Source organism: Halyomorpha halys, unplaced genomic scaffold (genome assembly GCF_000696795.3).
Source record: "Halyomorpha halys isolate HHAL.00 unplaced genomic scaffold, Hhal_1.1 Scaffold374.1, whole genome shotgun sequence".
In the NCBI taxonomy this organism is placed as follows: domain Eukaryota; kingdom Metazoa; phylum Arthropoda; class Insecta; order Hemiptera; family Pentatomidae; genus Halyomorpha; species Halyomorpha halys.
Genome location: NW_027112597.1, coordinates 445,907 through 469,798, shown reverse-complemented (window position 1 = coordinate 469,798; position 23,892 = coordinate 445,907). Strand labels below are relative to the sequence as shown.

At 29.1% G+C, this 23,892-nt stretch overlaps 2 protein-coding genes and 1 long non-coding RNA gene across 4 annotated transcripts in view; 1 reads left to right on the top strand and 2 right to left on the bottom strand.

Moving 5' to 3' along the window:
• The window catches only part of LOC106681920 (leucine-rich repeat-containing protein 58), a 37,679-nt gene extending 23,835 nt beyond the window's left edge, over window positions 1-13,844 (bottom strand). Inside the window, exons 1-2 of the mRNA XM_014422504.2 lie at window positions 13,241-13,844; window positions 12,948-13,164 (exon numbers count right to left, since the gene is read on the bottom strand). Coding sequence (XP_014277990.1) covers window positions 12,948-13,164; window positions 13,241-13,743 — 720 coding nt within the window. The 5' untranslated portion in view covers window positions 13,744-13,844. The remainder of the gene's footprint in view (window positions 1-12,947; window positions 13,165-13,240) is intronic.
• Window positions 2,007-10,094, bottom strand: LOC136796513 (uncharacterized). The gene is made up of 2 exons (XR_010844229.1): window positions 2,287-10,094; window positions 2,007-2,126 (listed from the first exon to the last, which is right to left on the bottom strand). It is a non-coding gene; the product is annotated as an uncharacterized lncRNA (long non-coding RNA).
• On the top strand, window positions 13,845-23,404 carry LOC106681921 (calcineurin subunit B type 2). Of its 2 annotated transcripts, none has more exons than XM_014422505.3 (6): window positions 13,845-13,970; window positions 14,262-14,301; window positions 14,376-14,552; window positions 18,638-18,759; window positions 19,674-19,796; window positions 20,503-23,404. In XM_014422505.3, the coding sequence occupies exons 1-6, from the start codon at window positions 13,968-13,970 to the stop codon at window positions 20,548-20,550; spliced, it is 513 nt and encodes a 170-aa protein (XP_014277991.1). In that variant the 5' UTR covers window positions 13,845-13,967; the 3' UTR covers window positions 20,551-23,404. The 2 variants fall into 2 exon arrangements, with proteins under 2 accessions (XP_014277991.1, XP_024214547.1); XM_024358779.2 differs by lacking the exon at window positions 13,845-13,970 and adding an exon at window positions 14,062-14,175.
• Window positions 23,405-23,892: the final 488 nt, after the last annotated feature.

The following is a 23,892-nucleotide window of genomic DNA, read 5'->3' as shown; positions in this document are numbered from 1 at the left end:
TCATAATTATAGAGTTTGGCAAAAATTAGTTGCGACAAAATCTACAAGCTAATAATCATAATAATAGAATAATAAATCTGAATCACTACAAGTTTTTATTCTAGACTAGGCTCCCGAATCCACAGGGTTTACTCACGGCTACAGTAACAGAATAAACAATTATTTGTCACAGTCGTGTTCAAACCCAGGTCCTTGGAGTTAATAGTGCATTGCCTAGCCCCTGAGCCACTCCGCTCTCATTATAATAAAATATAAAATAATAATATTTATTCATTAATGAATTAATATAGTTTCCATGACAATATCAGCCTATAGTTCCATCGTAACTAATTTTGGCCCAACTAGAATTGTAGATAACATGGCTAGTTTGAAATCAATATGAAACATAACAGCAAACAGAACTAGGGAAAGATTAAATCTTCTACTGAATTGAAAATACCAATGTTAATTATGACAGATAGTGTAGTCAAGTTGGAAAAAACATAGAAAAAAACAAAAACAAAAATAAAACACACTAACATTAAAAAAAATTAGGACGAACCCTGTATTATTTAAGACGACGAGAACATTATCCTTCAAAGTGCACGGATTTGTGCGTCGGGTATAAGTGTGGTAGAGAGAGGCGTAGAAGTGAGAAAAAATGCTCTATTTATCAAGTTTTTCACTTATATCTCGAAAACTAAGGGGTTCAGTGAATGATTCATTCTTAGCAAAATTGAAGAATATTAAATTTACAACCAAACTTTTTTTTTGTAATGTTATATGTAACGTAGTTTTTATGGCAGGTTGGAGAAACATATTAGTTCATTGAAATTAGACACTTAACAAAAAAAAAAAAAGTTTAGTAAGGCTAGTTAGTACAACACATGCAAAAAATTCCTAAGGGTTTGTGCGTCGGGATAACAATAGAAGGGAAGAGGATGTAGTAAACACCGTATACATGTATGCATATGTTTACTGCGTATGTCTCGAAATCATCGGGTATTTGGTTAAATGAGTTTTATACGAGATTATAACTTTCGAACAAAAGTGGTCGCTAATATTTTTCTCTAAACATAGTAGTTTTTGAGATATGGAAGAGGTTGTTTTTTTATAACAAACAATTTTATAGCTCCAGTTAGCATCTCCCCTTTACACGCCACTATCCCTGATGAAGACCTGAAACTCAGGTCGAAACGTCGGCATAAAATAAATAAATATTGTTTTGTTTATTTATGTTGTTCTTTGCTGACCGCACCCCCCGACAAACTTCTTCAAGGAAACAATTTTATATTTTGGAATCCACATACATTAGTCATATTTGTCCACTCCATACCTCATAAACTACATGGTTTAGAAAAATAAGTTATTTGAACACTTTTGAAGAAAATGTAAATGTATTTTAATCTAACCCTAAGAGGAAGAGTCAAATTGTATTGGGCTGCGAGAGGGAAAATGGCGTAATAGCCCACTTCCTGTGGCGTAGGAAAAAAAAACAAAAAAAAAAAAAAAATCTTGAAATGAACTTTTTACTTCAAACCAAATAATTTTCGAAATATAAGTAAAAAAAATTGATAAAAACAATTTTTACCAAATCCACTCCATTCCAAACCAGTGGGCCTTTCACGCACATAATCCACGGGGGGCCTTACTGAACAATATAAAAAATATTACTACTTTGTTGTTTGGATGTTAGAGTTATTAGCTAATTTGACTGATCTCATAATTGTTTCCTCTATATTTTAGAAATTTTATGTTAAAAAAAAAGAAGAAGTTACATGACTTATTAGTGCAGCTAATTTAATGTTCATTAATTTTAAGGCAACATATTTTTCACAAAACGCAATGCTTTTCGAGATATAAACAAAAACGGAAAAAATTACATGTTTTTTAACACATCCCTCTATTCCCAACCGCACATAATATAATGGAAATTTTAAACAATATAAAACACATCAATTTTTTTGAATGTTAGGACTAAAAGATAGGGAGATGGTAACATACAGGGATAAAATTGATTATACCAATTTTTAGGGAATTTTAAAAGCATTTATTTCGGAAAGTATACAATTTTCAATGAACTAAAAAAATAAAAAAGGGAGCCTTGATGTCTCTCCCACCTCCAATCGATGAAGAATATTTCTGTCCTAAACCAAAAAAAGTATGTAGAATCCAATAATTTAAAAAAAATAAATATATAATTTTTTAGGTTCATGCTGATTTGATTTGGTATACGATCTCATATTAAATATATCATAAAAATTCCTATTTATAACGAATGAAAAATCTTATAGATAAAGAAAATACCTGATATGATTGTGAAAAGTCTTGAGCTTCTGCCTTATCTAATTAAGACAACTCTCAAAAACATATAAGCTCTATAATCCACAACTAATCCAGGTACAGCTCATTCTAAAGAAAATGAATGACATTTTATCTTTTCCCAGTTTCTAGGACTGGCTGTCGCGAAATGTTTTTTGTATCATTGAATAATCTTCGATAACAACAGCATATGGATGGAAACTGGTGACTTTCAAACAGAGGTGAAGTTCAAGGTGAACGCGCGGTAACGTCACCACTCTTCGCCTGTTTCCAATATAGAATCTTATTTACTCTATCAACAGTCAATTTACAAAAAATTTAAACGCAAAATATAATTCAAATTTAATGTTTCAATTTTGATTACATAATAAAATTTCACAATTTGGATTACATAATAAAATTTCACAATTTGATGTTAAAAATATATTTAAAACCTTTACATAAATCGCCCTTTTCCAAAAACAATTAACTGGCTCGCTTACTAAGTTAAAAAATGAAAAAAATTAAACAGATCAGCCAAAATACAAGATAATTGGAAACGATATGATCATTGAATAATTCTTCTCCTTACTCACGAGATGATGCCACTGCAATTTCAAATACAAAAAAAATTGAATACAATCATTTTGTCCTCAATACCACAAAGTATTGTGGTATCCATCTATATATACACTTATCCATCTATATAATCTGTGGTAGATACACCCCAGTGGAATGAAATCCTATATATCCTTGAAGATTTTTATTTAAATGTGCATTACAAAATAACTTTCTGTAAAAATATAAATAATCCACACGTGCAATTTATTTTATCCTCCCTGATACTAATCGAAGGCTAAAAAGCCAATGACCAGTGGATCTCCTGATACAATAACAGGAAAATTAAGATGAGCATGCAATTTGAGCCCTGATAAAAAACATAGAATTTGCATGAGGCGCAAATAGTATAAATGAATAGATAAAATCAAAATAACCGATAATGAACCTTGCGTCAATTGGCATAAGAATGCTTCTGAATATTATTCCCAAAACTATTTCAATTTTATTTAACATTTAAAATGAAACTTTTAATAAGAACCATAGTTCTGGCGAATTAATTATGTCTACTAATTGAAAACCGTCATCAACATCAACAAATACGTTCAATAACAATTCACACTACTCCTAATGACGCAGTAATTATGTAAAATAAAACAAAGATAAATATTGTGTCAAAAAAGTGTTTCAATACTGTTTAAAAAAGCAGTGTTTAAAAAAAAAAACACTAACTTTTTTTTTTGCCTTTGGTAAAATATTTTCAAAACACTTCATAATTATACTTTATCTGTATTTATAAACGATGGAGATATAGGCGCATGAAATTACATTCAGCCGTTATTTTGAATGAAAATGGTAGAAGGTAATGTCATTTTCAGAGGGTTATTGTGGAGTGCCTTGTTACCTTAGTCCCAAATCTAAACAAAAAAATCGTCCCAGGAGAGCCACGGTGCAATGAGTTGCCAATTATGAATCTAGTGGGACAGAATTCAATTAAAATTAAAATCGAGTTTATGATAAGGGATGGGTTTCTAGGCAGTAGCTAGGATGTCAACGAAAGGGGAAATGCGTAAATTATCCGAGGGAAATGTCATTACACCACTTGGTTAAACAACTACCTAATATCTATTCAATTCTTCCATAGTTAGAAGATAACATGGTTCGCCCATTCTCTTAGAACTAAATATTTGCTTAAAACGAGAAGAGGAGACTTAGGATAGTTTAGTCGAACAATATTTAAAAAGCACCTGAAATTAAAAAACGGCGTGATCTACAATTGTGAATCATAAGCTCAAATACTACGAGAGGTATGTCTGCCTGTACTAATGTTAGTAAGGGTTAAGTCTTGCCGCAAACACAATCCCAACTTTATAATATCCAATCCCGACCGTACCAAAGTCCAATTATCACCAAATTTCCTATATAACTCCTGCTAAACATTCAAATGATCGTCCGAACCTACTGGCACTATTCCCCTCTCGAGTTCAAATACCTCATAAATTTGTTAATCGTCCATCTTAAAAATTTGTTCGACTTAATCCTACCAGCAAACAGCCTGATCTAGTGACCTAAATCCTAAACATCAACAATTTGGAACCAGAAACACAATCGAGGGCGAATATTAATGCCAGTACTCAAATCCTATCGTGGCAACATTCTCTCCCTAGATGTTCCCACCTACTGGACAACCGATCCCTACCGCAATCCCGATCACCATGCACTTTTTCATGCACAAAGGACGAGGGCCGCTAAATTATTCTATTTCAACGTTCGATAATCTTTCCTCAGATCATAGTTTCCTAATCCCGACCCTTTCTACATCGCCAATAACCAAAATCTGAAACCTCTCCAAACAAATAATAAGCGATAAAATATACTATCTCTATAAATTATGGCCTGCATTCTTAACTTCTCCAAATACCACAAAAAGAATCTGCACTTGAAAGTAGCAATATTGCTTTCGACGATTTGCCCTTTAAGCTGAAAACCATTTACCCTAATCTTTATACCTAGCCTTAGATCCAATTTCTCAAACCGTTCCTTCCAAGCCCGCTCAGCCTATAATTCTCTAATTATTCAACTACCCGGTGTCTCTTAAAGTAGCGTTTTGGATACAGTTATCTACTGTATATTGTATATTTATATGTATATCTATCTGTACACCGCTAAATCCCTACAAATCCCAATACATTTCTGTTACTTTCACCACCTTACGAAGATTCTGACCGTCAATACTTTTTCAACTCTGTACCACTTCGCTTCTCGAATAAAATCTGATATCTTAGCTTCCTATTGGACAAGGGACCAACATGGAACCCAAAAGGAGCGAAAGCAGTTATAAGAATCTTATTTCAGACGGAAAATTCATGATCTTAAACCTGGCATAGACTTTGAACTTGACTTGGCATGACATAGGAAAGACATCATGTTTTAATCATGTACTAGATTCAGCATAAAGAACAAACATTTAAACAGGGGACCATCCGTTAACATTTCAAGAGAAAAGTTTAAAAGCCTATCTAGAAATAAACTCCTTATTTACATAAAAACAAATTAATTGCCATTTTTTCCACTTAGGCCAAGTAACAGATTTAAATGACAAACTAAACTGTTGGATTCAGAAAAAAAAAAATAATAATTTCTGTAAATTTTAAATATTTTTTTATATTGTTGAGATAAAAAATCTAAAAAGTTGTTGAGTTATTAATTTTTCCATTACTGAAATACGTGTAGAGAAGAAACAAACATTGTTTGAAGAAAGGTTAGTTATGTAAACTTTGGATGAAGAAGATTATTTATCAAATATGAATAATCACGGGTAATCAAAGCCTTAGTAAGGAAATTTTAATCTGAATGTTTGTTAGCTAAACTGCAAATTTACAGAAAATAACTGATGCCCTTGAAATTGTTAAGGATTGAGAATTAATTTTAATGCACATCTGTTAGTACAATAAAATAAGAGTTTGATTTTTTTTTAGCTAGCAAAATTGGATTAATTTTCGGATGCTAAGTATTGAAAAACAGCTAATTCATCAACAGGAACATAATTATGCAATAAAGTATAAACGGATGAAAAACTAAATACTGAACGATGGAATTTGCGTAAGATGAATCTTATGGAAAATTCGAAAACCCTTAAGAGCACATTTCCAAACCATTCATTTCCGATACATCAGCTTTAGAGACAAAATCAAAGGGACACAATGGCGAAACAAAAAACATTCTTCATTATATGCTAACGAATTCAGAACAGAGGGCAGTATTTGAACAAAGATTTTTCCCAATCGATCTGAGAATATTTTACAGCTAAGTTCATTATTTTTGGCCATTAAAATTAAACTAGGGAGCGCAAGTAGCCCTGGGGTAAGGCGCGTGGCTACTAACTCCAAGGACCCGAGTCGAATCCGGCTGGGCAGAAAATGGTTTTGTGTTACACTGTAGTCGTGAGTCAACTCCTGTGGGTTCTTGGAGCTCTCCTGGGGTTCTCCCAGCCTCTTAAATTGGGTACACTGAATTGAATAAAAAAAAGGCGGTTGAGCATGATTCTGATCAAATCACCTCCTTGCACAACCGTTGGTCAAGTAACAGTACTCCCTTACAAAGTACTGAACATCTGACCCGTCATGGGTTGTAGTGGTACAGATTTAAATTTATTTTTTTAAAATTAAACTAAAATAATTCATGTCTCTCACAAGTGTCTAAAAGTTTCTATTGCAAACTTGTAGACACTAGGTTAAAAAATACATCCTCGCCAAGGTCACTGCAATTCAGTTTATTTTAACTTATTGTAGATCTAAAAACTTTAATTATTTTAAAAATAATTAAAAAAAAAAAAATGCTAGGGCAGTAGATGAAATATCGCTTTTCCCACTGACGTTAGTTTGAAAAATGACTTGGCAACTTTCTTTCTCACCAGCTCGTTAAATAGTTTCAATAGTTTCATTAACACTTAAAAACATCAAACAAATTGGTGGTAGCAGAAAAAAGTAGAAACCCCGAAAAGGGACTTATCTAACACAAACCCAAGTTGAATAGAAATTTTTGACCATCTAACTACATTATGAAAGGTTGTATAGGTAATCTTAAAACTCTTAAAAACAAGAAAAAGAAACGTGGGAGTGGGAGGACAAAGCTGACCCCAAATCCACTTTTCTTACACCAACTCAATACATAAACATGTTTCAAACCTCTAACTCAAGGAGTAGTGGAGGTGCACAAAACCTTAAAAATGAATTGCTGGTAAGAGAGACAAAGTTACAACACGAAGAAGAATCATCTCTAACACAACTCAATTCACATCCCAGCAGTATTCAACCCTCTAACCCAATTTAGAAGGGTTATATAGGTGTCCGAACTAAAAAAAAAATTATTTTAATACATCGAAAAACAAACCAACATTGCGATTTTCAGCTCATTTGTGGAATACATCCAAATGCAAAATATATTTTGCAAGGCTAGCAGTACATTAAAGAAGTGATACATCAAACCTTATTCTAGAGCAGTGGTTCCCAAAATTCCACCACGGCACCCTTATTAGTCTAAAAAATAATCGTGGCATCCAAGTCTAAAAATATTAAAATGCGACCAGAATAATTCTTAGAGAGGTTGAGTATGTAGGAAAATAAGAAAAAACAGTGCGAAGTAAATACTGGAATGCAGTACATATTAACTATTTCAATTTTTATGTTTTTTTTTATTTTTTATAATGTTTTGAGAAAGTTACATTTACTGGAGGCAACTATGGCATACACTTTGGGAACCGCTGTTCCAAGAGGTTACACTAAAATGGAAATTCATCCTCCTCGCCCAGGATTTCTGAGCATCCGATACTGAACAAAAGTTTATTTTGTGGAATTATACCGTGGCGGTCGCGAAAAACTATGCAAGCCGAATTAGCTAAAAATTAAGTTAACTGGGTGGAAACCGTTGTCGGGACGTCTACCTTCTTTTAAATTAGTTAAGTCAAATTGCTTTCCATTAAATAGAATATCTCAATAGAAAGCAACTAGACAAGCAAATAATTGCTGAGATATGACAATAATTTTTACTTCACAGTAATTAAGAGATAATGACTAAAGATACCGTGGTCATTAAGAAATACAGATCTCAGCGTCTAAAGCATAATATAAGTCTAGGAAGATTAGTTAATATCATGCATGTTTTTCAATACTACTGACAACTAACAGTTTTTGCAAGTGCTAGGAGACAAACAAGGACATAGTCCAAGAGGGTAACTACGTACCAGCTACTTGAGGATAACATCCTTTTTATAATGCAGCACGTGTGACCTCAAAGAAAACATTCCTACATTTTTCTTTGAATCGTTTCGTGGAGGAATGCAAGATAGAATTATAAAAACTTAGCATTATCTTTAAATTATTTATGTATAATTAATTAATTAATTAATTATATATATACATATACACATTTATTTAGCATTTTTTGATACTTTATTGTCTGTACTAATCTGGTCATTTTAACAGCATGTATACATATGAACGTAGTCGGATATTCCGTAAGAAACGAGAAGAGCCGGATGCTTACTGGGCTACATTAGCAAAGGGAGAGGGGATTCAAACTCTTGGAAGATGGCAGGGACTGTCTGGAATGCCTCATCTTCTGGAAGTTGAATCCACCGTATGAAACTAGGCAGGAAATCAGTTCCAGACATCTTAGTCACTTTGATGATGACTAGGCAGGAAAATTGAAGTGCAGTAGCATACCATACAGCGCAAATTGGTAGAAGGCTCAAAGCACAAAAGCAAGAAAGAGGTCAGGTAATGGTCTGCAAGATGTACAAAGAAGCTGTAGGCAGATAGTCCTTTTCAGTAACTTGCTTCCATTGCAGATTAAGAAAAAAATTGTCATTACTTTTAAAGAGCATTACATTTTCTGCGAGTTATAAACGAAACAACTACTGAAATATAGGGCCAAAAAACAAAAAGTAAATAACTGTAAATATTTATGTACGTAGTTTCGCCTTATTATCTATTTTTTTTTGGTGCAAAATGGAAGTAATTAAATAAAAATATTAGGTATTATTCATTATGTAATTGTTTTGGGGTGGAGTGTTTTAAATTAATTATCCAACAATTTAAATGTTATGTTTCAAATAATAGTTTATTTTATGGTTACGAGAGTTGGTGATATTTTGTATTTTGAGTATATTTAAGCATCCGCCGCGGGCGGCAAAATCCTATGCTACGCCATAGTAGCTCTGCCTGGAGCGCTGTTAGACGTTTGAATATCAAATAAGATTAGGCACAAGACAAAACTCTTTATCTTTAGTGAATTCACCAATAATAAATTCAATGAATTAATTAAATTTGTTTTGAATGAAATATTCATAAAATTTATAAAAACCTGACAATCTTCTTATACATACATAAAATTATTTTTGGTGCCAACCTCAAGCAATAAAAATACCTAATACTAATCATAATCATATTTCAAAACTAATAACCCATAGATAACCGAATGTGTATAATTAAATTGATGTGTATTGTTAATAAAATGGTAAATAAGATAACTTTGGTAGAGTTCACTAAGTATTTACGATTGATTGATAATATGCAAAAATGTTAAGTATTTTCTTGAATAAAATGATCTGATTGCGTTCTAAGATCGGTAATTCAGACTCTAAAATCCAAAACCAAACAAGAAATAAAAAAAAATCAGAATTACACGTTTTTTAAATTTAAAATTAATTATTATTATTTTTTGTTGCTTCGTTTCCTAGGTTAAATAGACACTCCGCTAATACGTGGTATTGAGAAATTCATTAAAGACATTCACTACAACAATCTTCATTTATAACAAAAGTCAGTTAAAAAAATAACGATAACTATTTTTTTTTCATAACCTATAAGAACGTGTTCTTTTATTTATCTTGAATATCGAAAACAGCAAGTGCCCTTAAAAAATTACAGCATTCCCAGAAAGAGAGAAGACATCTTTGTGAAACTTCGTCAAGTGAATCTGAAGTTAATAACACTACAGATGAAATTAAATTCCATCCGCAGATTCTGAGTTTTAACTCACATTACGTAAAATTATGTAAATAATTTGTTTGTTCGGTGTCTATTTAAGATTGGTTAAAATAAACGGTAAAATTTCATAACCTGAACAGAATAAACAAAACAGGATACTCAAAAACTTGTGCCTATCAAAATGGAATTAAGCTGTTTGTAAAGTAATCAACAATCGGATGTAAGGCTTATTAATAGTTTAAACAATTAAATACACATTAAATTTAAGGAGAAGAATTAAATTAATAATATGTATTCTAATTCTTAAATTCATATTTGAAACCATTTTTAACATAGAAAATGTTTATAGAAAAAATTAGCTTTAATAAAACCATGGGAAAATTGGACAGTTCAATCATAGTTTGGGATCACTGTTTACTTTACCTTTATTAAACTTATGGGTCAAAAAGGTCTAATACGATTAATATACTTGCAACTATCTTGTTATATAAATCAATATTTTAACATGGTTATCTTTTTTATCTGCATTAGGAATGTGAACAAGTAATGTGTCTTTGCCACGATTTTTTTTTTCATTATCATTGCAAAAATAAGGGACATAACACAGAAAAGTTGTTAATTTTTTTTTTAAACAGGGACCAAATAAATTTGTATACATTTTATATTTCATTAATTAAAATGAAAAAGAAATAGTGAAGTTTTGAGCAAAAGCAAATAATAGTCATGAAGTATTCAAAATTATATCAGAAGCCTTAAATACCAAATTGATGATTGTCATGAACCTAGTTAAGAATATAAAAATATTTTCAAAGCAGGAATTGTTTGATGACGTACAACTAATGCATTATGAAACAGGGTTGGTCCTAGACCTTGAAGCCATCAATCCTCAATTATTAGAAACCTAAATCACTATTGTTTAACATTTAGATAGACAAGGAATAATTCAAACTGGGCATAAAATATCAATCACGTAAAAAACAATATTATTAACACCTTAGGCAAATCTGAATGGACCACACAGTTTGTATAGAATGATAAATTATAGCTGACAATGTTAATAAGTTTGTCAGTAGGAAAATGAAAAAAATATGGAATCTGACTCATCAGTATGATATATGTAAGCTGATGAAACTTAAGATGAAAACCACTTTTGTTTTTAGCAGAAAGAAGTATTTTTAGTGAGGAAAAATACTTCATTGTGGAAAATATTTTTAAAATTAACTATTCAAAGCAAACAAATCTATGCTGATAACAAAATTTATTCAATATTTGAATCGGTAACTAGACATTATAAATCATATTCTTTAATCTAAAGCAACACCCAAATATAAGTAACCAAAAGTTTTAATTGAATTCAATTAGTTCAACTGAGTAAGCAATGAGTAACCAAAAAAATAGTAACAGTATAAACACTTAATGTGGCAAAAAAAAGTATTTTGGTCATGAAAAATTTATTTTCATACTATTTATTTGTGAAACATCCTATCATGATAAATCACAAGCAAGTAGAATTACAAAAAAATTCAATGGATGCATTTGGCATGCCTCCTACAAGAACAATACTTTTATATCATACCATAAATTAAATATAATAAATTTATTACTTTGCTTATATATGTGGAAATAGGTTAAAAACCTAAAAAATTAAATCGATACTAAATTAATTCCGAACACCAAAATGACAGACAAATAAATATCACAGTGGATACATAAGACCAAGTTGTCCCACTGAATGTTAAAACCTAAAACTACATATAGTTCAGGAATTTTATATACCAAGAATTATACCAAAATGAATAGCAACCAATATCTCATATATTGTAAAAACAGAACAAAGAGTTTGTTTTTGCCCTATAAATCACATTGGCTAAGGTTCTTTAGAGCGATTTGATTTTAAAACCAGATAACGTTTAAAATACTAATTTTGATAAGGGTGCTGAAGTAATGTAGTAAAACATATTAATCACTGCATCATCTACAGAAATTGAAAGGTGAAAAAAATTGTTTAATGTTTAATGAAGAAATAATAATAAGAAATGTTTTTATTTATTAGTAATGGTCAATAAAAATGTTAATATAAACTGAATCATAAAAGTTATTAAGTTTTTTTCTACAACTAAGAGTTTGCAAATGTTTTAAGATGTTAATCGAAAAAGCTTTTTTATGCAATAAAATAGAAATCTATAAATGTTTACAATGTCTTAAAAAATAAATTTTGTTACATCAATTTTATGAATTTTACCAAGCAGTTAGATTTTAAATTTTTCAGCCTTTGCTTATCTCTAAATAGTTTAAACAAAATAAAAAACGTAGATTAAAACTAATCTTAAATTACAAATAGTAATTTAAAAAAGATTATCTTAAACGAAGAAAAGGTTCGCAGTCAATTACAGTAATGACAGATCCTCACACAAGAAAAGAAATAAAATCAACATAGAAAAGTAAAATAAAATGACAGTAAAAATGAAAGAAAAAAATATCAATCTCATTTCATTAACTAATCATATAAATAATATTTTTGAACTAATGGAACGCAATTTCCTAGTCAGTTCTTTATTCTATAAATTAACTTGAGGAGTAAATATAACCATAAATAAATTGATGAATGAGAATTCTTTTTTTTTTTCAGTATAATGCTACAATCAAGATTTCAGTTTTTCTAATAATTAAAAGAATGTTACCACTTAATATGAGAAAACATACTATAAATGTTCAACAAGTATCATTTGAACTCCTCTAAATGACTAAACTTTTGATCTTATTTTCACCTTTCTCAATGTAGAACTCACTAAACACAGGGATAATGCATGTAATACGGAATACTGAAAATGAGAAGTAATGGATACTTGACTATAAATAGTTTATAGTAATTATTTTTTCTTCATTCATCACAATAGATATTCGAGTTGGATTTAATATGTTACCCAAAATTTAGGCCCGAATATCTCGGCCATTTACAGTGGTGTGAGGAGGCAAGAGGACTAATGAACATATGAAATAAAAAATATTGTTTTGTCACTAATGAAAATTGTGTCTAATGACATCTAACATGAAATACATTTCAGTAAACATAACATTCTGACAATAAGACTATGAAATATATTATGGAATAATTATTACCTCTGAAAGACACTTCAACTTAATAATTTCAGTCGGAAGAGTGCGAAGCCTATTCTTGTGAAGCTGCAATGTCTTCAGTTTTTTCAAGCTCGCAATACTCGGAGGTAGATGTTCAAGCTTATTATCACTAACAATTAGTACTTCAAGGTTATTTAGTTCACCAACACTATCAGGTACCTCGATCAGACGATTTCCACCAACACACAGCAGACTTAAACTGCAAAAATCACAGTATTTACAAATATGTACAACAGCTATATAAAATACGCTATAAAAAAATATTTTGTCAATACCTTGATAATTTGTTGATATTTCTGGGTAATTCTTCAATATGATTACTTCCTAAGTAAAGACTTTTCAGCTGCAATACATCTAATACTTGAGGGGGGAAATGTGTCAAACTATTACCACCCAGATTTAATTTTAATAAAGTTGAAGCCCAAGGTTGAAATGACTTGGGAAGATTGTCATTATTAATAAGATTATTCTTAGCATTTAATGTTACAAGTGGAAATCTGGTCAAAGCTTCAGGTATACTTCTTAAGCGATTATTGCTGACATCAATATGTCTGAGATTGTGAAAGAGCGAAATATTTTGGGGTAACTCAGTCAACTGATTGTTATTGACATGGAACTTTTGAACTACATCTGGTCTTCTGTCACGTTGTTTCTCTTGTTCAAGAACTTCGATGTTTTTCTTTAAGGTCTGATTGCTAATCATCATATAGGAATAGTCAACCGTTTTCACAGATGGAAAACCATCGCTATCGCTACTTTCTGAGGAGTATAACTCCATGTCAATAGAAAATTGACAATCTTCCGAAAAAAAAAAACACCCGAACCTAGGTATACTATCACCCACAAAGTTCACTTATAAATGAACACTTTCTGACTGTACGATTTGCCACTGCTCACCTAATCGATTCTTCTCTTATCATTCCTATTTGATTAAGTAAACATTGTCGCTCAGCTGTAAACACTTATTTTGATTCATCGAGTCTCAAAGTTTAATTTTTTGCCATGGTTAGTAAACTATAATGTATTTTTTTAAGTTAAGCTCTATATTATTGACTAATTTTTCTGATTTTGTTACTTATGTAATTTGCATTATTTTCTAAAGATAGATAAACATGCATGGTTAGAACGGATTTCATCTATTTTTGTTTTTTAATCCATCTATTAACTCGTGGTTTAGAAGATTATATTTACACTATCATATTGCAAAATGGTAAATTTTCTATCTAGGATTTTCTTAATTTTGTTTACCTATTCTTATAGTGCATGATTTATTTGATATTTGTAATTTGTTTATAGGGTAATGAAAGTTCTCTTCCTATGGAGCTCTGCTCAAATTGTAAGTAGGCTAATATTCAACATATTTATTTAATAAATTTTCAACTTCTCAAAAATTAATTTTTTTTTTTATAGTTGATGCAGATGAAATTAGGAGACTTGGTAAAAGGTTTAGAAAATTAGACTTGGACAATTCAGGTGCTTTAAGTATCGATGAATTTATGTCTCTTCCTGAATTGCAACAGAATCCATTAGTTCAACGTGTTATTGATATATTTGATGAAGATGGAAATGGTGAAGTTGATTTTAAAGGTATTATAGTTTTCTCATATTAAAAAGAAATAGTTATATAATTATTAACCCCAGTTGCAGGAAAATAAAAAATTCATAATACCTATTTATACTATTATTATTATTACCATTTAATTTGATTATAGCTGTCAATTTCCGCTCACTCAAGAGGGATAAATAAACCGCTCAACAGATCCTTTGAATATAGATAGGGTCTATTCTAACTTGTAGCATTCTGTATAATTGAGTTTCGAAGTTGCTGTTTTTTTTTGTACACTTGTACCTAGTCTTAATTAATTTGACTATTGTGCTTTGAATATGGTTTTATCAAATTATAAATGTCAATAAATAAATTTTTAAAAAATTGAAAAAAGGTATCCCCCATTTTACTCAGCTATATTCCAACTAAATTAACATGTATTAAAACAAGTTTATGTAGTGAAAGTTCAATGTAACAAATATCTGTGTGTTCTGAAAAAAATTGTCGTATTGAGGTTTGTTAGACCCCAAATATTTTATATTGAGGTGTAGATAGTTGACCGTAGATTAATGCTTGAAGAAGTTTGTCGGGGGGTGCGGTCAGCAAAGAACAACATAAATAAACAAAACGATATTTATTTATGTTGTTCTTTGCTGACCGCACCCCCCCGACAAACTTCTTCAAGCTAAATATTTTATGTTAAGGTATAATGTCTTATTTTTTGACCTCTATACAATAAACCGTTTGGTATTCTACCCCTATTTATTAATATCTATGGTATGAGAAATAATAAGCACATTCTAATTGACTTATGTACATAGTACGTACACACTTTTATTGGATGGTAAAATTACAGAGATAACCAGTATTTAATTGATGGTAAATACTGTCTTATATATGTGTTAATTTTAAATATTGTAAAAACTGAGCATCAGTTATAAACTGCAAATAATGCATACATATTTACATAAACTTAACTAATGTTTATGGACAATGCTCAATGGTTAATGGAGACTGTTTTTGTTTGTAACCATCTCCACTTGGAGGGAAATACAACTTCAATTAAAAACATAACTTAATGCATTAGGTCACGCCAATAGACAAAACTAATAGTTTAAAAAATCTGGAATGGTGCAAGGTTAGAGAAGGACTCACAAAATTCATATTGAGGCATGCTCATTCATTATACTGAAATGGATATGCAGATAACTCATTACAGGTTATGTTTAAAGATTCGTTATACAAAGCCAAATCATTTTTTTCCAAGGGATGTTAATTTTTTCTTTTTGGGTATATTTTTGATTGAATCCTATAGATAATTTAAAAGATTTAAGCAAATCTGTTATATCGAGGAATTTTGTTATATTACAGTTCTATTGTTTCTTTAACGTGCGTTGTATTTTGGTTATCTCGACAATTCATGTTTCAAACAATAACATAATTTTAATTATGTTGAACATTTCATCAATTTTGTGCCCAGAAACTATGATTTACAGACAGGATAGATGTTCTGTTAGCATTTGAAGAGAACTGCTGCAGTATTGCTTGTTGAATCTTATGGTTACCATGTTCCTTAGTAATTCATAGTGCTTTGAGTGGTATAAAAATCTCCACTTTGATGTGAGAAACAAAAAACATGGATTACCACTGAAAAAAGTTTATATCCTATCTTAACATCAAGCATTTTTTGTTAAGAATGCCACCAAAACACATAAATCACTCCTGGATCAATTACATGTGGGATGAGAAGCCATCTTATGTTCAAAAACCATGGAAGGATCCAGAACATAGGATAATGGGTTTAACATGGGATTATGGGTTTAACATGGATTGAATATTAGACGGAGGAAAGCTGAAAAACTACTTGTGAAATGTTGCTCACTAGGTACTACAGAAAGTCATTTCTCCATTATTTACTGCATTTCATCATTACTTTCTCAGTCATACAAAAGTTTTGGAAAGATATTTTATCATGTAATTTCTAGAGTGATTAAAAATGACTGTAATGATATTGAATATTACAAGTCCTAAAAATATTAGTTATTTTTTAGAATAATGATTAGGAATGAGGTGTTTGGTCGTAAAATATGGTAACTGACAAAATGAAAACTTTTATAATGCTAGAATGGTTGTTAATTCTCATGTTTTATATTGAACCAGCAGTTACTTACCGTAACTTATTGCCAACAATATTCTCTTGAAAAAATAAATTTCCTAAAGATTTTTACTACAATTTATGTTACCAGACTTAAAAAATCTGATGATACTAAAAAAAATCCATTTCCATGTTTTATAACAGAACGTCTCAATTGTAAATAGATGATTTGGTGAAATAGAGAAGTTTTAAGACATTAATGAACATTCATATATGATTAAAAGTACAATCATATGTAAGCATGTATAATGTATGTTTTTATTTGAACAATTTCCTAACAAAAGTCAATATATCCTATTAACTTTTCAAAAGTTAAGATTTTTTAGGTATATTAAAATTTTACAGCTAAAACTTTTCAAATTAAAATTTTTCCCTGTCAAATAAGTGTTGAAATGAACATGTTCATTTAAACTTATCTGTATGTGATACTCCTGTAATAATCTTCCAAAAGTGGTTATATTATTTTTTGATAAAGTACTCATCATTTATTAATTTGATGGTTTGTTTTTAAAGTTTTGGGTTTTTCTCCCAATTTAAATATGGACTTGCCCAAAATATATACTTCTATTATTAAATAAATATATATCCAGGATTTTTAAAGAAATCTAGATAGTTGAAAGTATTAATATTGTTTTGAAGTTAGAGGTTACTGTTCTGGGTGATAAACTATTTGGTTATTACCACCTGTTTAAAGTTTTAGAGGAGCCTTATTAAATTAAAGTAATGATCTTTTCTGGCAAATTGATTTATTTAGAAGTGGAGTTGTTTTTTATTACTTCTGAAAAGGATGGACCAGTAATAAATCACTAAGTCTGTTACATCTTTGAAATTTCCTGATATATTTTATTCAAAATGGGCTCCTAATGCCTTTATTAAAAATTGGCATCCGATTATTTCTCGGGCATACATTTGCATAGTTTTTATGAAATGATGGAGTACAATTAGTATTGTTTATGTGATGAATATTTGATTTTCAGAAACATGTTTCACAAAATTATTTAAATTGGGTTAACAAAATATTAATTTGTATACATTACTATATCACCTATCATCTTAAGTATGTAGGGGCAGTAGTGTCAAATGTACTTAGTTCACCTTAGGGAAATGAATTAAAGTTCTGTACCTGAAGGTTAGAACTCATTTGGATGCACACTTTCATAGTTTCTTCCCTGTTTCTATTCTAATTTTGTTGACATATATTCCCAATCACTAGATAATTATTAATTTGTTATTATTTAGAATTTTAAACCTTATTATAGTTTTTGGTGGATCATTATTGTTGACTTCAGCTTGCTTTATGGGGTAAAGTAATTTTACATTTCCTTACCGGAGCAGAAATTGTTTTTTGTTTTTCTATGAAAGTTGGACTGATAAGTATAAGCTATCATCACCAATCTAACTTGAATATAACTTTTAAGGCTTCCAATTAGTTGAGCAGCCACTGAAGGATGGTAGAGCTAGTTGATTGTCACCATCACTTTAATTGATAATTATAATAAATGAATCTTTCTAATGATTAATTTTTAATAGTTAATATTGAATTTTCTTCATATCTACTTTTTAATATAATATGTAGTTGATGTTTACTTATATATATTTTTTAAATGTATTCAGACCTTAAATAATAAAATATAAAAAGGCTTATAGAACCTGAAAGTTTGATTTTGATTCTAAAAATTACTTTCCACACCTCATTGACCAATATTGAATTTTTAAGGATCCATTATCCGTTATCAACCCCATAAACTTCGTAAACACGTTCATTTTATTTACCATGATGCTATTTATTTCCTCAATTATATTTATTGATTGCAGTTCATTCAGGCCTTATATTTATATTATTACTATAGCAATTATACTATTATTGAACTCTGATTATTGGCACAATGTTCTATAAACTTGAAGATTACTGAAACTATTTTCTATACTTTTGCTTTTAAAACATTGAATTAACTGGTAATTTCTTTTTAGAATTTATTCAAGGTGTATCTCAGTTTAGTGTAAAAGGAGACAAGGAATCTAAGTTGAGGTTTGCATTTAGAATCTATGATATGGATAATGATGGTTATATTTCTAATGGAGAGCTTTTTCAGGTAATGATTAATATAACAATTGTATTTTATTTTTAAAAATGATAAACTTTTAATAAAAACAAATCAATATGAAACTGCAATCTACCTTAGAGTTTTTTTTTTATTTTTATAGTTATATCTATTGTTTCCCCTTTAAATAGTGTATGGTATTTAAAGGTATGATGTTTATGATGTGTATGATATATATATATACATATAATTAAACATCATATAATATAACATTATATTATATAAAACATATATACATTAAGCATGAAATAAGTACTGTGTCAATGAAATAGGATACCAAATAAATACCAGAAGTTGTTTAAAAATATTTTTGGTTCCTTGAATACTTACTTCATATTGACGCAATTATACATAGAATAAAATTGGAAATAGGGGCGTAAAATAATAATATTTATTATACCATAAAATATCAATAATACTTTTTTTTTTAATATTTAATTTTTGTAAGTTTGGAATTTAGTTATGCTTAAAAAATGTAATTAAAAAAAAAAATGTAAACCATTTGTAATTTATTGAAAGTAAATAGCTACCTACACACTTTCAGTTTTAACTTACATAGTCTTTTTTAAGTTTCCTCATCTCTCAAACTCTGTTGTATCCTCAACAGAAAGCTTTGTCAAGCCACTAGATAATTTTTCAGGAGGTAAATGGATAAACAATTAAAACTAGTATTGAAATAAATAAAAAACTGCTGTATGTTCATTGTGTAAAAAAAATATGTGTGAACTTAAGAATTGAGTTAAGCCTAGCCTTGATGAAGGTCCATGCTAAATGAAGAAACATTGGCTGTAAATTGAGCCAACTTTCTTGAATTCATTTCGATCGCTAATATTTTTAAATTATTGTTGGCTTTATTTTTTCTCAAGTAGTGCATGAATATTGTAGTTATTTCTGATGTTTTCTAGGTATTGAAAATGATGGTAGGTAATAATTTAAAAGATACACAGCTTCAACAGATTGTGGATAAAACAATATTATTTGCGGATAAAGATGAAGATGGCCGTATAAATTTTGAGGAGTTTTGCTCTGTAAGTATTGCTATATTAATTAATTTATTCATTTAATTAATAAATTAATTTTAAATTTTGTAAATAATGAAAGTTAAATTCAAGAGAGGCAAACATTATAATTTGTTGGAAGATTTCAAAACAAAACTTTTAAAAATCTTAAGTTACAAGTAATAATTAACAAATTACTTTTATGTCAGTTGAGGTATGATCAGAGCTTCAACTTCACTATTACATTATATATATGTATATATATATATATATATATATACATTTTATGTATAAACATATATGAAAAATGGTTAGATATCAGTTGATTATTTGCAACATTTGTATTTCAGTAGCACGATTGGGTATCAGTAATATTAATATACGAGAAGAAGATGGTTTGGGGTGCGGTCAAATTAAAACACAAATAAGTTGAAGTAACTTATTTAATTACTTCAACTTATTTGTGTTTTAATTTGACCACACCTCTCAACCATTTTCTTCTCGTATAAGTCATCCATGGTCAACTATCTTTCATGATTAGTAATATTAATAGTAGTAAATAATAATAACGTTGGATATAGTGAAGAGAAGTGTTTGACTGACAGAAATGTATGGTCACATCTTTAAAGGTTAGGGTACATTGTCTGGATTGCAACTGTGGATTATGTTAGATGCCTACTAAGTACAAAATCAGAGTTAGTGGTTTCTGTAATATTACCATTACTTAATTGTTTAGGTTGTTGGAAATACTGATATCCATAAGAAAATGGTTGTTGATGTTTGAGCCTCATCAAAAAAGAAGAATGAGGAGGAAGAAGGGATCTCATGGATGGAAGGGAACTGATTAGTAAAAAAGAAAGTGGCATGAGCCGTCAAAGTCTGTTTTAAATAATGTTTTAAGTCCTATCTTTTAGCCATTGTTATCTCTTTTTTACATCTTCCAAAACTATTATATACCATAACACATCTCATTTGTATTTTATGTACTTAAAATATTCTTTGTATAAAGTTGATTTGTATATTGATTCTTCTTCCATGATTAAGAATGAAATAAAAAAAAAAATTATATGGCCTTTGCATGGAATCATAAGCACTTTATAAAATTAGTTTTTGTTTTATTTTATATTTGTTGTTATTGTTAAATTTTTGTGTTAATTACTAATATATATATATGCATATTTATTGAATATATGTTTATGTAATTTATTGATATGTGCTTGTGTATATATATATAAATACACTTTCGATTTCAATAAATTTTTGTTTGGTACAAATTGTAGAAAATGGTTATGAGGAACATAGTGGCACCACAAAAAGGATGCAGTCATATTTAGTTATGTTGGCAGTTCTTTTTAATAACAATAAAATAAATTAATCTAACATTTCTCATAGCTGAGGCTCTTTTATGTCAAATGTTGCTTTTATTGTCTTTTTGTTGACGGTAAAAATAATTACCATAGTTAAAGAGGTTGGAGTTGTTTAATTCTGTATTTTATAAATTTTTATAATCAGAATTATAGAGGCAGTAATGATTGCACCATCATTACCAAATTATTATTATTGCTAATGAAATAATTAGATGTCATTTTTTAAATCATGTTTCTTTATCATGCAATTTATACGCAAAAGATTAGCTTGTTATTGTCTGAAGTGTGCAATATATTTAATTTCTAAATAAGCATCATAGTTCATGCATGAGTGAATCCATATTGATTTTGTAGTTTCGTTGTTTGAAATATTAAGATTTTTGAAGGGAAAATAAACTTTAAAGTGCCTTATAAACTGATTTTTAACTTTTTCATGTATCTTGTTGATATGTGCCAATAAAGTAAGAAGTTTTCATCAATCAATTATATATTTTTTTTAAATTAAGTGAATAATCAATTATTCCGTACTCAAAATCATCAATTATTACAATTAATATCTCCTGGGTCGTGGAAACTTTATTTTGGAAAGAAAAAAGATATATATATACCCAGTAAAAAGTCGATTTTGTGTTTGTTGAATTATTTGACTGATTAGAAATGAAGAAAAATAACTCTCTTATAATCACTGCATCGAAATGTTAGATTGGAAAATACAAAAAAAACATAACTTTCTTGAAATGATGAGAAGTATGTATTCTTCCATTTAAATTATTTCTCTCTAGTTTATTTAATTACTATTTCATTGATATATAGTTTATAAATTATGATTCTGGGTTGGTAACTTAAACATTGTTTACTTGTTAAAATTTAATCATTGGAGTATTCCAATTAAAAAACATAGAATTTTATTAATTTAAATTTTAAGGCCATTATATTATTGCTTCTGTTGCATATTACATTAAAAATGTTTGTTGTAATACGTGTATATACTATGCTTATTTTTTTTTTTCATTTGTTTATGTCATCAGTTTATGAGTTTGATTCTGATTGTACAGTCATTATCAATGCTTATTTTTGTGGTATTTCTAATGTTCCTTATCAAAGCTTAACTCATTAGGTGATACTTGATTAATGTTTCAAACTATTAATCATTATTATACATTCTTTTGTAATGTTACCAATATATATAAATTATATGTACTAATTTAATTAAGAGATATATTTAATACTAGTTGGACGGACTATTTTCATTATTATTTAATCTCAGATGATACAGCTTAACATGATTGTTATTTTAAAAAAAATTACAATGATTTAAGTGTTGAAGTATCCTTAAAAAAATTGTATACAATCTTTAAAAAAACATACTTTTTAAGATTATGTATTAAATATGAAGCTAAGTCATTTATTAAATTAATATTTTCACTATAAGGTTGAACATCCTACAAATGATATATAAAGAAATCATCCACATCTTTTTTTCTTTTTAAATTTAACTTTTGTTTGCTTTTTAAAAATAACTTTTTCCTGATATATATACCTATCTTTTTGGGATTGGAATTTAAATTAGAAATCATATAATTAAAATTGTTATTTGTATGCATTTAAACTTACATATACTAACTATTGAAGTTTGCATATAAGTAATATAGAAGTTGGATGTTTATATGGTTAAAGATCTATTAAACATGTGAGCACACACAAATTTCGGAGGTAAAAGGTTGAGTGTCTACATTTCTTTTAAATGAGTTTTGTACTTGATGTTTATATAAGTCCTGTTTTCAGTGTCATAGAGCTCAAAGTCCAGAACTGTTTATTTCTGTGGACAATGAGCAGTAAAATGATTGAAGAGTAACATAATTTCCAACTATTTTCAAGAAAAAAATCAAATTTTGTCTGTCACTGCAGGATTGTGAAAAGCATCCTTTTCTCCCGTATGTTAATTCCTATCTTGTTCCTTACGATACTGTTATGCATACCATATGAATAATATTTAATAAGTTATTTTATTTTTCCATGTTATTATCATTTTACATCTTCATTAGTAATATGAATTTCAGCATACACACCACTTAAATGTCCAACTTGTACATTATTTATATTTAAAAATGCATGTTTCGTATTTAAAGTCACAAGGAAATTTTCACTATTTATTAAAATAGGAGTATTCTCTATTTCACTTATCACAAACCAAATGTATTAACTTTTTCGCATGCCAGTTTAATTATTGTATCTTAGCCTCTTATTGAAATAAAAATTACTTAAATCATGGGTTCAATTATTTTTCATAACAAGCAATTATATTTACCAATTTTGTTGAGATGTTGATGATTGCAAATCAGCCCTTAAGTCTTTAAAAACATAAAATAATAAGGGAATTTATATTAATATCAAAAACTGCAAGTACAGTGCTATTCTACTTTGCCTTTAGTAAGCAGAATTGTGAAAGTGGAAATATTCTTTCAATTTCTTAACTATCTCAAATTAAAAAAAAAAGTATGAAGAAGATGGTCAGAGTTGTGGTAAAAAAAAAAACAAATAGTTTTTAACTATTTAATTTCCGACAATTTGCCCCACTTTGCAGGGCTGTTCAAAGCGATAGTTTAAACAGTTTAACTAAGTCTGTTTAACCTGTTGCTTTGAAGAGCCCTGCAAAGTGGGGCAAAACATTGGACATTAAATAGTTAAAACTATTTGTTCTTTTTTGACTGCAACCCTGACCATCTTTATATTTTAATTTATACGGTCAACTGAATATA

Excerpts from the sequence above, each read along its gene's own strand:
- LOC106681921 (XM_014422505.3), top strand. Across the intron at positions 18,760-19,673 it reads CTAATGGAGAGCTTTTTCAG|GTATTGAAAATGATGGTAGG; the intron begins GTAATGATTAAT and ends GATGTTTTCTAG. Across the intron at positions 19,797-20,502 it reads ATTTTGAGGAGTTTTGCTCT|GTTGTTGGAAATACTGATAT; the intron begins GTAAGTATTGCT and ends TTAATTGTTTAG.